Source organism: Globicephala melas, chromosome X (assembly GCF_963455315.2).
Source record: "Globicephala melas chromosome X, mGloMel1.2, whole genome shotgun sequence".
Taxonomy (NCBI): domain Eukaryota; kingdom Metazoa; phylum Chordata; class Mammalia; order Artiodactyla; family Delphinidae; genus Globicephala; species Globicephala melas.
In genome coordinates this window covers 2247948-2261244 of record NC_083335.1, presented here as the reverse complement: position 1 = coordinate 2261244, position 13297 = coordinate 2247948, and the positions used below count along the sequence as shown (strand labels likewise).

Here is a 13297-nt window from a genome sequence, read left to right as displayed (position 1 = left end):
TAACCAGGGGGAAAAATGGAGCAAGGGAAGGGAGGTGAGCGGTCGGGCTGCGAGTTTAAGTAGTGTGGTTAGAAGGCAACATTTCCAAAAAACTTGAAGGAGGTGAGAGAGCATTCTGGGCAGAGGGAACAGCCAGTGCAAAGGCAGGAGTGGCCTGGTGCGTGGCCGGAGCAGGGAGAGCAGAGGAGGGCGAGGTCAGGAGATGGACACCCCAGGAAGGGCTGGTAGCAGGTGGCCTCTTTCCGTCCGGGTCAGCCTCTGCCCCCGGAAGGGCAGGGCCTGGAGACACGGGTTTCAGAGTTGCTCCTCAGAGCGCTTTGCTTGGCCGGGCAGCAGGGATGGCCCTGGGCTGACCTGGGGCCGCTCCCAGGCTGGATCTCTGCTCCGGGCTGAGGCTGGGCCGCCCACGGCCTGGGGCCTCCGGCCTTTCCACCAGGTGGGTGGCAGGTGACACAGGTCTCAGAGAATGCTGCGTGGGGCTGAGAGGAGGCAGTTGGGGTCTTGAGGTACCAAACACCAGAGGAAGTCGCAGCAGGAAGGAGGAAGCCCAACCCTAGTGGCCCTGCTTGTCCCTCCTCGCAGACGAGAAGGCCCCAATTCCCGATCCGGCCTCAGTGGGCTTACTAGATGCCTTTCCTGTTGTTGTTTGTTTGTTTGTTTTCTGTTTTCTTTTTCTGGGGAACTAGCCCCATCTCGTGGTCTTCCAAAGACATCAACGCTGAAGCCCACTGGCTTCTCCCTTTGGGGGCCACGTCGTTTCAGGCTCTCCCCATTCCCGCCGCCTCCTCCGCGTATACTCGGCTTTACTTGGGCTGGGCTCAGCGAGCGGCCTGGGAGTCTGCTCCCCTCCGTGGGGCGGACCGGCGTGGGGGGAGCGCCCAGTTACCCTGGCTCCCGGGGCCTTCCCAGCTTCTTGCCCCAGGTGCTGCTCTCTGAGGGACCCTCGCCTGCATGCCCGGTGTCCTACTTCAGAGAATCTGAGCGTCAGGGCCTAGAATCATCCTTCAGCTTCTCCTCCGCTCTGGAGGCCCACCGACGTCAGAGGCTCTCAGGAGAAGCCACTCTCCAGTTCCACAAGCTCCTTCCATATCCTTCCTTCCATTCCTGCTTGGGAGCGTCTCCCTGTTACCACCCCGGGGGAGATCGGGCATTAGGGTCTGTGAGGACAGGGCTTGTCGCGTCTCTTTCCAGGATTTGAAATTATGCTGCCTTTGGGGCATTAGGTCTCAAGGATAGACACTGCTGTGTGTGAGCACCTCCTGGCTGGCACCACCGATGGTCTCCGTCTACAGGCGAACCCTGCCCGTGGCGTTTCTCTCAGCAGTCACAGCTCAAGTTTCTTCTCTCTTGGGGGCTTGCACTGCAGCGTGTTTTGGGATGGGGGATTACAGAATAACACCTCTTCTTTTCAGCTTTTCTGTATTTTTCAAAATGGATGGTGACCTGGCAGTACAGTCGTGATAGAGAAAAAACAAGCTTGTGATGTGTTTCAAAACAATTTGATGCTAGTCTAAAAACCCTTGCTGTTATCAGTATTCTTCCCTCCCCACACCTTTAGCTGGTGCAGGTCCCCCTGTGACTGGTGGTGTGTCCCAATGAAACATGTCTGGCCTGTGGACAAAAGGATGAACACTTGACAGCGACGTTAAGTATATTTGCAACTTTGTGCAGCCACCACCACCTTCGACCTCCCAAATATGTTTATCACCCCAAAAAGAAACCCTGTCCTCATGAAGCAGTCACCCCCCCACCCCACCCAGTCCCAGGCCCTGGCACCCAGATCTGCTCTCTGACTCTCTGGATTTACCTAGGACTCTCTGGACATGTCATGTGTTTTATAAGATTTAAAGGTTTTTTTTTATAGCGAGCCACAGGACAGTGGCACTCTGGAGAGATGACAGGCAGAAGGAGGGACGGCTGCCACGAGGGATGGCGCACCTGGGTAGGGGTAGCTAGTGGTCCCTGGGCAGTGGCCGGTTTGAACAGTTTCGCAGGCTCTGGTGCGTAGGACCTGTCCTTGGTTGTCTGGTACCTGGCCACTGAGTGTGAGACCCCGATAGGAGGGTTTGGGGCGTGGGTTTAGTGGCCCCAGAGAGAGGGGCTTTGATACGGGAGGTGGGTGGTGGGGGAAACTTCCCAAGTTTAGCAAACTGCTTGCGAAGGCCAAGGAGAAAGAGTTTCTAGTCATAACTTCAAAAGTAGGTCAATAAAGCCCTTGTGAAATATTGTATTACATCATATAAATAGAACCATGCATGTGTGGCCTTGTGTGCCTGTGTCTGGCTTTTCTCACTTAGCATCGTGACACTAGGTTCGTCCACACGGTAGCGTGGATCAGTGTTTCATCCCTCTTTGGGGCCGAATAGTATTCCATCGTGCGTCCAGACCATGGTTTGTTATCTGCTCTTCTGTTCATGGACGTTTGGGTTGTTTCCACCTTCGGGCGGTTGTGAAGTGTACCGCAGTTCATTCACATGGATGGACGTTTTTGTGAGAACACTGTTTTCGATTCTTTTGGGCATATACCCAGGAGTGGTTTGCTTACTGAAGGACCACTAGACTATTTTCCCTTGTAATTCTGAACACTGTCAAGCAAACAGACGAGTAGAGAGAATAGTCCAACCAAGCCCGCGTACCCACCTCCCAGGGTTAGCAGTGGCCTCCAGCTCCAGCTTGCCTTATTTGCTTGGGTCCCCCCCACCTCGCGCGCTCTCTCTCTCTCTCTCTTCCTCCCTCCCTCCCTCTCTTTCCTTCTGTCTTTTGTATTTGCTGAAGCACTTTAAAGTCACTTCACACGCCCTTTTCTCCCCAAATGGTGCGAATGTGTCTCTTGAAAAGGACATTTTCTTCCATGACCTGGTGCCACTACCCATCCAACACATGGGCAGCAGTGGCCCCGCTCTCACCCTCCACTCTCCACAATGCCTTTGACTCCTCTTTTGTTCACGCCAGCATCTCATCAAAGACTCCCATTGCACTTGGCTGTTGTCCCCTTAACTCTCTTTTCATCCAGAACAATCTCCCTACCCAGCCTCCTCTTTCCCCCGTGACACTGATTTGCAGAGGAGACCAGGGAACAGCCCACCTTCTGCATCGGGTGCCTCCCTTGTGGTGCCTTTAACTGGTCTCTCTGTCCCCAGGGTCCTCTGTAAACTGGATGCTGGGTCCCAAGGCTGCATTAGAATCAAGTCAGGCTTTGGCAAGAGCCCTCCTGGGCATCCCCACCAAGGGGATGTCCCACTTCCGTCCCACCATTAGGTTCGCTTCCTCTCTTGTGACCAGCAGTAAACGGGGAAGACATCATGTGGCCGACCCTTCCCCCTCAGCCTTCATCTAATGGTTTTGGCATCCAAAATCTCTCTGATTAGTATAAACTTCTCCATCAGACATGCATTCATTTATTTATTCTGGGCTAGTGTTAACTGACAGCTCATCACAGGTGATAAGGGAATTTGGGGCGATTTAACTTGTTCTGAGGACCCCATCCCCTTGCCCTCTCTCCTGGGGCAAAAACAGGCCGTGATGCCCACTCCGCCCTCCCCCCGCCACTGCCTGTCTCCTCCACTCCTCCGCCCGTGACTCCCATGTTGTGGCCGCCAGTTGTCTTCCGGCATTGAGGGCTGGTGTGGAGAAATCTGGTTCTGTCCACTTGGTTGGTGACACGCTCCTCCTGCCTTAGCGTGAGCCCCGGGCAGCCTCACCTTCTCCCCCTCCCACCCCCTCACCCCGCTCCAATTTTCAGCACCATGACCGTGCAGCTAGGGCCCCTCTCAGGGCCGGGTATGGGCCATGCCATTGGCCAGCTACTCTCTTTATTCACCCCCAGCCTGCAGCTCTCAGCCTGAACGCTATCCCTCCCCCAGCGATGGGGGACCCTCCCTCTTGGATCCCACTAGCTTGGTCTTTCTCTTTCCTTGAGAGCAAGTCTGTTTGCAGGTGAAGGAGGTATGTGTGTTTGGAGTTTTTCTTGTTGCTGTTTTTTTAATTTAATTTAATTTAATTTTTGTATACAACAGGTTCTTATTAGTTCTCTATTTTATACACAGTAGTGTATATATCTCAATCCTAAACTCCCAATTCATCCCACCACCATCACCCTCCCCCTGGAGTTTTTCTTTAAGAACCCCGACCTCAGGGGGCAAGGGGGCAGCAGTGGGGCTTCCAGGGATGGCTAGAAAGTCAGGATTGGGGTGCTGGTCACGTGGGAGGAGGGCTGAGAGAGGAAGGAAATGAGAAAAAGGAAAGAAGAAACACACTCCCTTGAAAGCCTGACTAGGCAGGCCCAGCACGAGGAGACAGAATCCTTGTCTGGTGAAGAGAGGGGACAGAAGCTCAGTTTGAGAAAGTGTTATGGATTGAATTGTGTCTGCCCCCGCAAAAGATATGCTGAAGTCCTGTCCCCCAGCAGCTCTGATTGGGACCCTATCTGGACAAGGTCACACTCGGCGCATGGGCTCAGCTCACACCTGGCTCGCTCCGCATTAGTGTCTCTGCGCCCCTGCGATGGCAGCCATGCTCCTGATGGCCAGACGCAAGGTGAGTGGGGCTCCCTGACTGTGGGCGGCATCTCCCCCAGCAGCCTCTCTCTGCCGCTTCCTCCTGTCCCATCCTCACAGCTATTGCCGAGCTCTCCAGGGACCCCCCCACCCCATGTTTAGTTGCTACCAGCTCATCCTGGGGCCCACGGAGGTGAATTCCCCTGAAGCCCCAGCAATGGGTTGTTTTAGGTGCCAGTATCTTTTGAGGACGTGTCTGTGTACTTCACCAAGACAGAATGGAAGCTTCTGGATCTCAGACAAAGGATGCTCTACAAGCGAGTGATGCTGGAGAACTACCGCCACTTGGTGTCACTGGGTAAGGGCCTCACACACAGCCAGGCTCCCGCCCTGTGTCTGAGCTGTGTATTTCTGAGCGTCTTTGCTAGTTGGTTACTGTGAGTCCAAGAACACGTGCATTTCCCCATCAGGTCAGTAACCTATTGATGCCCAACTTTTACCTCAGTAGCACAGCGTTTAGCTAAATGGTCTGGGCTTGAAGGTGTTTTAGGTAAATGTGTGGGCCCCCGTCAAACTTATTTTGATATAAAATCACGAGTTAGCTAAATCTCTTCTACCCAAAAGATAGATGCAAATTAGCCTTGAATATTCATATACATCAAGGTGTACTTATTCCATTTTTACCAAGGTTGCCTTTTACGTTCGTTTCATGTTCTAGGGTTTTCAAGCATCTGTTCCTTGCATCAAGCCACAGAGAGCCCAGGACATAGAGGCCCAGGACTTGGAGAAACGGGAAAGAGCTGGGGCAGGCTCCCCCACTGCGCCCCTGCCTTCGGGGTTGAAGGGGATCCTTTTGTTCTGTTTCTTCTTTTAAACTCTACAGATTCCACCTCAGTCATCTAACCCCACAGAAGGAGACTAGCTTCTTCCCCTTGGTTGTTTTTGGCCCTTATCAGGCAGATCTGGGGTTCCCCAGGGAAGCTGTGGATTCCTCAGTGGAGTCTGGCATAAGGAACAGAGACATCTACTGTGTTTGATGGTGAAACAGGGGGCTTTGGCTTTCGGGACACAGGCAGCCCTTCAGCTCTGTCTGCTTCTTGATACTCCCTGGGGCCTTGCTCCAACCCTCTGTTTGTCCTTCAGGGTCTCCACACTGATCCCCCATTTCCCACAGGCCATCCCGTCCTGCAGGCCAAATAATAACATCATTATCCTCTTGGGCTGAATCACCACCTACTTAAGATTCACCATGCATGCCTGGCCCCTGTACACTCAGAGCGCCTTTCGTCCTTAGAGGGACTCTGCCGTTTCTCTGGACCTTCCCAGTGGCACTTTCTAGAGAGTTCTTCATTCTCTGTTCCTGAAGATATTAATGCTGGACTGAGTCCAGGAGTGACTAACCTGCTTCCTTTCCATGGACAGGGTTTTCATCCTCCAAGCCTCACCTGGTCTCCCGGCTAGAGCGAGGAGAGGGGCCCTGGGTAGCAGACGTCCACAGGATGGGGACCACCACAGGGATGCAGGCAGGTGAGTGAGGGCCACTTTGTCAGCTTGCCGAAGCCATTGGCAAAGAACAGCAGCTGATGGAGGGTGGCATGGCCACTTCGGGTGGGACATTCTCTTTCATGGCAGATTTAAATCTGTCATGGAGTCCCCTGTCTCATACCAGCTCTGATATTTCTAGCTCGTTGCCATCTCCTCCCCTCTTGCCCTCCTGTCTGCTGACGGTTATCTTGCTTCTTCTCCCTTGTCCTCAATTCCTGGTTCAGCTCTTCTCAGCCTTGGAGTGAGGGTGAGGGTGAAGAACCAACCTAAATAGAGACCCAGGGAGGGAGTGACACTGGTTGGTGCTCTCTGTCTTTACAGGTGACAGGATGAAGAGCAAACCGATAATTTCAAAGCAGAAAACTTGTTCAGAAGAACTCGCAGGGGCTGACCTTCAGGGTGGCAACAAGGGCCAGGTAGCCGGGCAGTCAGAGGAAACACTTGAGCACAGACGGAAACATGCTTATTGTCCACAGACAGCTTTCAGCAGGGGTGACCCTCCCATGGAGAAAGGCCAAGGCAGCTCCCCAGGTGAGGAAAGAGAGATACAGAGAAGTAGCTGCAGAGGTAGACAGGGTTTGGTTCTAAGGCAGCAGGGTTCCAAAGGTGCAGAGAAACAGTTCCTGTGTCAGCAGTGTGGGAAATCCTTCAGCCGGAGCTCCAACCTCATCAAGCACCGGATCATCCACAGTGGCGAGAAACCCTACGAGTGCGGCGAGTGCGGCAAACTCTTCCGGCGCAGCTTCGCGCTCCTGGAGCACCAGCGCATCCACAGTGGTGAGAAGCCCTATGTGTGCGGCGAGTGCGGGAAGACTTTCACACGCAGCTCCAACCTCATCAAGCACCAGATCATCCACAGTGGTGAGAAGCCCTACGAGTGTGGCGAGTGCGGGAAACTCTTCCGGCGCAGCTTCGCGCTCCTTGAGCACCAGCGCATCCACAGTGGCGAGCGGCCCTACACGTGCAGCGTGTGCAGCAAGGCCTTCAGCAGGAGCTCCAACCTCATCGAGCACCAGCGCACACACAGCGGCGAGAAGCCCTACACGTGCAGCCAGTGCCTGAAAGCCTTCAAGGGCATCTCCCAGCTCATTCACCACCAGCGCATCCACAGTGGGGAGAAGCCATTCGAGTGCAAGGAGTGTGGGAAGGCCTTCCGGGGGCGCTCGGGCCTCAGCCAGCACCGGCGGGTGCACAGCGGCGAGAAGCCCTATGAGTGCAGCGAGTGCGGGAAGACCTTCAGCCGGCGATCCAACCTCTTCAAGCACCAGGTGGTGCACAGTGAGGAGAGACCCTACAAGTGTCAAGACTGCAGGAGGGCGTTCCGCAGCGGCTCCGTCCTCCTGGAGCACCGGCGCACCCACGGCAGCCTGCGGCCCAGCGCCTGCGGCCACTGCGGCCAGGCTTCCAAAGGGAAACCGCAGCTCGGCCGGAAGCCAAAAACTCACTGCAGAAGGAAGCTCTCGGAGGGAAGCAACTCAGAAAAGGCACCGGCCTGCCTGGCCCTCTGGAGAGCCACTGCGGAGCCCCGCCCCGAAGACGAGAAACTCCGTCCAGACTCCGCCCACGCCACCGCCCCCAGCTCCTTCTGACGGGGTGCACCGTGGGAGGGCTGGCTTTAAAATGAGGCCCACGTTCCCCACCTCAACCCCCTCCCTTTGCTCGTTGATGCTGCTGCAATGGAAGCACCTAATGCGCCGCAGGCAGACGGGCCCCTGTGCCCGTGCCAGCTCCTGTGCGGTGCGCACGGGCGTGTGTGTGCCGCCAAGGTGCACGCACGTTTGTATTCCACCCTGGAGCCGCTGAAACTGCTCTTGCCCCATGTGCCTGGGGCCTGAGTGCTGTGGGTGGGAGGGAGCGGGTGCCTTCAATTAGGGAGGAGTGGGGGCCTTCACTTCACCCAAAGACTTGTTAGCGTTTCCAGGTAGAAGACACGAAAAGCACTTTAATCCTTTAATAGCTTAATAGTGGGAGGGACCTGAGGGCATTCAAAATTTGTGGGCTCCACAGCGAGGCTGTGGCTGGACTGTGACATCACCTAAAATTCATCAAGAAATGGTCTGCAAAAGGACTCAGGCAACTGCGCGTGCTCGCGTCGGCAGCCCCCGGAGAGTGGCATCTCCTCGGCAGGAAGGCACAGGACAGCTCGCTTCTGGGAGGAGCGGCCCCAGACCCCATCTTCTGGGAGCTCAGGGGATTCTGCCAGATGGCTGGCCTGGGCCCTGCGGAGAGGCTGAGGCCTGGAGACTCTCGGCTTCTCCGCCCCAAGAGAGGAGCCCTTTGGCTCTGGTCCCTCCCAGCTGCCACCAGCTGCCCTGCTGCCTTTGGTCTCCTCCCCGCACCCTGAGCCCCGGAGCTCACCCCACCTGCTGCCTTCAGACTCTGCCTGCAAAGGCCGCACTGGCCTCTCTGCCCCTTCTCTCCACCCTCAGTGCCTAAAGCTCCAAAGTTAGCTGCTCCCCCTGCAGCAGCCGTCCCTTGTGGCTGGTGCCAGATCAGGAGGAAAGCGGCCGGCTGAGGAATTTGCACAGAGCGTGCCCAGTAATGGCTCTCTCTCCTCAGCTCTCTTTCATGTGACATTGCTTAAAATATTAGAGGTTCAGTTGCTTTGAATGTTTTTGCCTTCAGGGGTAATGTAAGTCAAAAATAGAGATTTTTGCCATATGGAAGTGTCAGGTAATCACTCCTTAAATAAGAATCTGTCCAGCTCTCTGAGAAGGCCTCAGGCAGGAGAGAGGGGGCCGCCCCAGGCCTGACACCAGTTAGCATGCTGGCCCCTCCTCTCACTCCCCCGCCCCCGGCCTTAGCCCCGTAGGGACACGGTGGACCCTTCAATGGCACTTTACGGCAGGCCATGGGAGACTCTCCAGGGAGACCTCGTGCTGCTGTGGGGGGGGGGGGGGCAGCTGCTGGCAGGTTCCACCCTGTCCTGCTCACACTGTCCCCAGAGCTGGGACCAGGAGCTCTGCCACTTGCCATTCTCAGCCCGGCATCCCAGTTGGCTCGCCACCTCCTTCCAGCCCCCTTCACCACCGCCACAGGCTGCCCGAGGGCAGGTGGATGTGATGGGGGCCCCCCACTGGGCCTTTGAGAAGAGCGCACTTTCCCTGCCAGACAGGGAGGGCCAGACACCATCAGGAGGGTGTGGGAAAGCCTGGGAATACAGGGCTCCTTCTGCCCGTGCTGCTTGGAGCTCCAACTGCTAGGACAACTCCAGAAGTGAGAGAGACAGAGAGAGAGATCGAGGAGTTTTATATAGATAGAGAAGTTTTATATAGATATATTAAAATGACTGTACACACTTGTGACTTACGGAAAGTTCCAGAGTTGTAACTTGCTCTTGTCTCATAGCCTCCTTGTGCTGTGCGTGTCACGTTTTCTTTGAGCCCAGAGCTTGGCACTTAGTAAATACTTGTGAAATGAGTGTTGCTGCCTTAGCACATTGAACTCAGGTTCTAGACCACAGTCGGCTCCAGCCTTACCTTGCAGCAGTGGAAAGCATCTGCAACCTTGGGTTTTCCGATAGTAAAAGAAGTATTAGGAGCGGTGTCTTTGCAATCCATGGTAAGGTAGCTGGGAAGCGTGTGTTTATGTGAGGTGCCCACAATGTTTGCTCAGCCGGCGGCAGGGCTTCAGTAAGCCAGCCCCCACGCAGGGCAGGGGATGGTGCCTGAGGCCTTGTGCTCGGGCTCCGGTCTCTTTTTTGTTCAGCCGGAGCTGCTTAGGATTGGGGCAACAATTGCTACGTGACAGACCCCGGTAAGAGCATAGATCCATGCGCACTGCTGCCCATTTCCATCGCTCTAGGAAGTGAACAGTTTCGCTCTTATGGGCCAGTCAGTAACCAACTTTTAATAAAGAAGAGTTGTATCTCCCCAGCATAGCATCATCCCATTGGTTCTACTGGATAAGCTAACTCGATTTTTAATGTAAGTGCCTTTTTTTCACCTTGGACCCACCCAGAGATGACTAGATACTGGGGGCTGGGGTCGTGATGTCCAGTGCTTTCAACAGAAAGTGGACTTGCCGGGAGAGATGCCAGGCACCTGCACTCCGGTCTCGGAGTGCCCTGAAAGGCTCCAAGGTCTCCAAATGCTTACCCGGGTACATGACATTTCTAATAGTAATGCAGCTTTGGTTTGTCCGTTCTGCATCTAACCTCACTCCTGATCATTAGATGTTTACTCTGATGCAGGTTTTTTTTTTGGTTTTTTTTTGTTGTTTGTTTTGTTTTTGTTTTTGTTTTTGCGGTACGCGGGCCCCTCACCGCCGCCGCCTCTCCCGTTGCGGAGCACAGGCTCCGGACGCGCAGGCTCAGCGACCACGGCTCACGGGCCCAGCCGCTCTGCGGCACGTGGGATCTTCCCAGACCGGGGCACGAACCCACGTCCCCTGCATCGGCAGGCGGACTCTCAACCACTGCGCCACCAGGGAAGCCCCTGATACAGTTCTGAGTATCGTCTTCTTTTAGATGTGGTCATCAATCAGATGTGCAACAGGGTGTGAACGGGTGTCGCATGGGATCAGCCAGAGAGTGTCTGGAGAGGACGCTTGCATTTTTCCCTCTACAGTGCCTTGAAATAGGTCTCCCACCAGGCAGGGTGGGGGACTGTGATGGTGGCCCACACTTGCTTTCTGACGACGACTGGAGTATAAAAGCTGAGACTCTTGGGGGATGTCCTGTCTGCTTTCCAGGCCCCCGCCACCACCACCACCACAACATCCCTGGATGCCAGCCCCTTCACACTTCTGGACTGGGCTTCCGCTCCAGAGATGAACTTGCAGGACGCTGGACCAGCCCATAGCACATCATTTGCTCTTTGAAACTTCGGACACTTTTCAAGAGCTGTTTAAGTGCCGTGGCAGTATCTTCACGTAACTGTTAAACTGTCCCACCTGAATTCATTTACTTTGGGTGCAGACAAATAAGGAATGTCTGGGTGTTGGCCTTGAATGACACCCTCTGGTGGAGACGGCATCTATTGCGGTTTGAAGTAATGGCTAGCAATTGGGTGAAAGGTCTCAGGAAAGGCCGCTGACCTAGACGTGGGGGTGAAGACGAGAGAGCATGTGGGCGCCCCTTGGCCCCTGCAAAGGGAAGGTGGGAACCCTTGAAGTGGAGCTGCACGGGGACCAAGGGCAGCCACCCTGAAACAGCATGGATGGTGTCTTAGGACCTTTGCTTAGATTGCCTGCAAGACTAGCTCTACTTTGTGAAGCTGCCAGGACCCCCCCCCCTTCACTCCCTTCCTCAGTGGCGGGACACAGTGGCTTTCAGTTGGGGCTGCTAAGTCTACGCCTGGCTAGGTAGCAAGGGGTAACACGCCGTCTCTGGAGGTCAGGGTAGGACTAAGTAGCAGGTGAACTCTCAGGACAGGAAGCAGAGGTCGAGGGACTTCCAGTGGGTTGGAGTAAAGCACAGGGAACGTGTGGTGCTTTCAGGAACCCTAGAAGGACAGAGGGCTTTCTGTAGGGCAGTCGTAGGGTAAAAGGTCATTAGAACCAGAGGGCAGAGAGCCAGGGATGCCAGATGAAGAAGTTTGGTCTCTAGCCGGTTCCTGAGGAGGAGCAATTTTTTTTAAAACATGAAAGAATTATTCTAAGATCAAGGAGGAAAAAAGTTGACGCAGATGATAACTGCTGGAGTGTGTGAATTTACACATGGATGACCACCAAGTATACACACTAGAGTCACCTAGACAGCTCTGATGCTCACTGGCTGTTCACCCACGGGAATGAATGGCGGCAGCCCGCCACTCACGATGCTTTGACGTGAGCAACCTCAAATGGCACTTTGGGGAACTCCCACTTGCCCTGGAGTTATGACAAATATCTGGAAAACTTAGATCGTTTTCTCTCATGCTAGCCTCAGTGTGTGCATGACTTCACAACACAGGGGCCCTCCAGGATTTGAAGGTTGCTGTTTCTTCATCTTTCTTGACAGCCTTATAGACGTATAATTGGTGTACAAGAAACTGCACTATTTAAATTGTACAATTGGATGAGCTTTGACGGGTATCCACCTGCGAGACCATCACAGCAATGAAGACGGTAAACATACGCCCATCACCCTGGAGCGTCGCCTTGTCCCCCGGGTGAGCCCTCCTTCCTGCCCCTTCCTCCCCCCAGCCCGTCCCCACAACCACTGCCCTTTCTATCAGTACACATTAGTTTGCCTTTTCTAGAATTCTGTGTTAATGGAATCATGCAGTATGCACTCTTCTTGCCTGGCCTCTTAGTATAATGATTTTGAAGTTCATCCTGGGTGTCGTGTGTATATCAATCCTTCGTTTTCTATTGCTGAGTACTATTCCATTGTGTGGACGGACCACAATGCCTGTTGAGGGACATTTGGGTTGTTTCCAGGTTTGGGCCTTCACAAATAAAGCTGCTGTGAACATTTGTGTGCAAGTTTTTGTGTGGACAGATGTTTTCCTTTCTCTTGGGTATACAGCTAGGAGTGGAATTGCTGGGTCACGTGGTAACTCTGTGTTCAACTGGTTTCCAAAGCAGTCTCAGCATGCTACCTTCGCACCAGCAGTGTATGAGGGGTCCACTTTTCCATGTCGTCCCCAACACTTGTTTTTGTCCATCTTCTTGATTCTAGGCCTCCTGGTGGGCGTGAAGTGCTATCACGTTGGTTTTGATTTGCATTTCCCTGCTGACTAACGATGTGAGCACCTTTTAGCGTCCTTGTCAGCCACACTCACATCTTCCTGGGCGATGTGTCCCATCAAATCTTTCGCCTCCTCCTCTGTGTCTGTGTCTCCTCTCCTGTCTCCCGTAAGGATATCTGTCATTGGATTTTGGACCCACCCAGCTAATCCAGGAGGACCTCATCTCAAGATTTGTCGTATGTCTGCAGAGACCCTTTCTCCAAATAAGGTCACATTCACAGAGTCCAGGTATTAGGACATGGAGGCCCCCATTTAGAGACAGGAAGATTCCGAAGCCCAGGGAGCTGGGGAGGGAGGGGGGCAGTGCGCAGGGGCGGCGTGTAGGGTCAGAGGCCATGACGAGAAGAGGATATGCCAAGCATCTAGGCCAGGGTTCCAAGCAGCAGGAGCTGTATCATAGCTGACGCTCACTGCCCAGCTGCTATGTGCCCAGCCCTGGGTGCGATCCATCCTCCTGGCACCACTGTACTGTTTCCATTTTACAAAGGAGGAAACTGAGGTTGACCTGTGAGGTAATTCTTCCGGTCACAGAGTTGGGGAACAGGGTGGGTAGGGGCAGGGCCCAGCACCCAGGCTCTCCCA

General features: G+C 54.4%; 1 protein-coding gene across 7 annotated transcripts in view; it reads left to right on the top strand.

Annotated features, from left to right (window-relative positions):
* Positions 1-12438, top strand: part of ZFP92 (ZFP92 zinc finger protein) — a 66099-nt gene extending 53661 nt beyond the window's left edge. For 2 of the 7 annotated variants that reach the window (XM_060291961.2, XM_060291959.1), the window contains exons 2-5: positions 4409-4536; positions 4728-4854; positions 5919-6023; positions 6363-12438. In XM_060291961.2, coding sequence (XP_060147944.1) covers positions 4504-4536; positions 4728-4854; positions 5919-6023; positions 6363-7630 — 1533 coding nt within the window. In that variant the 5' untranslated portion in view covers positions 4409-4503 and the 3' untranslated portion in view covers positions 7631-12438. Of the gene's footprint in view, positions 1-26; positions 4537-4727; positions 4855-5214; positions 6024-6362 lie in introns of those variants that run through there. The other 5 variants (XM_060291962.1, XM_060291958.1, XM_060291960.1 and 2 more) reach the window with 5 other exon arrangements.
* Positions 12439-13297: the final 859 nt, after the last annotated feature.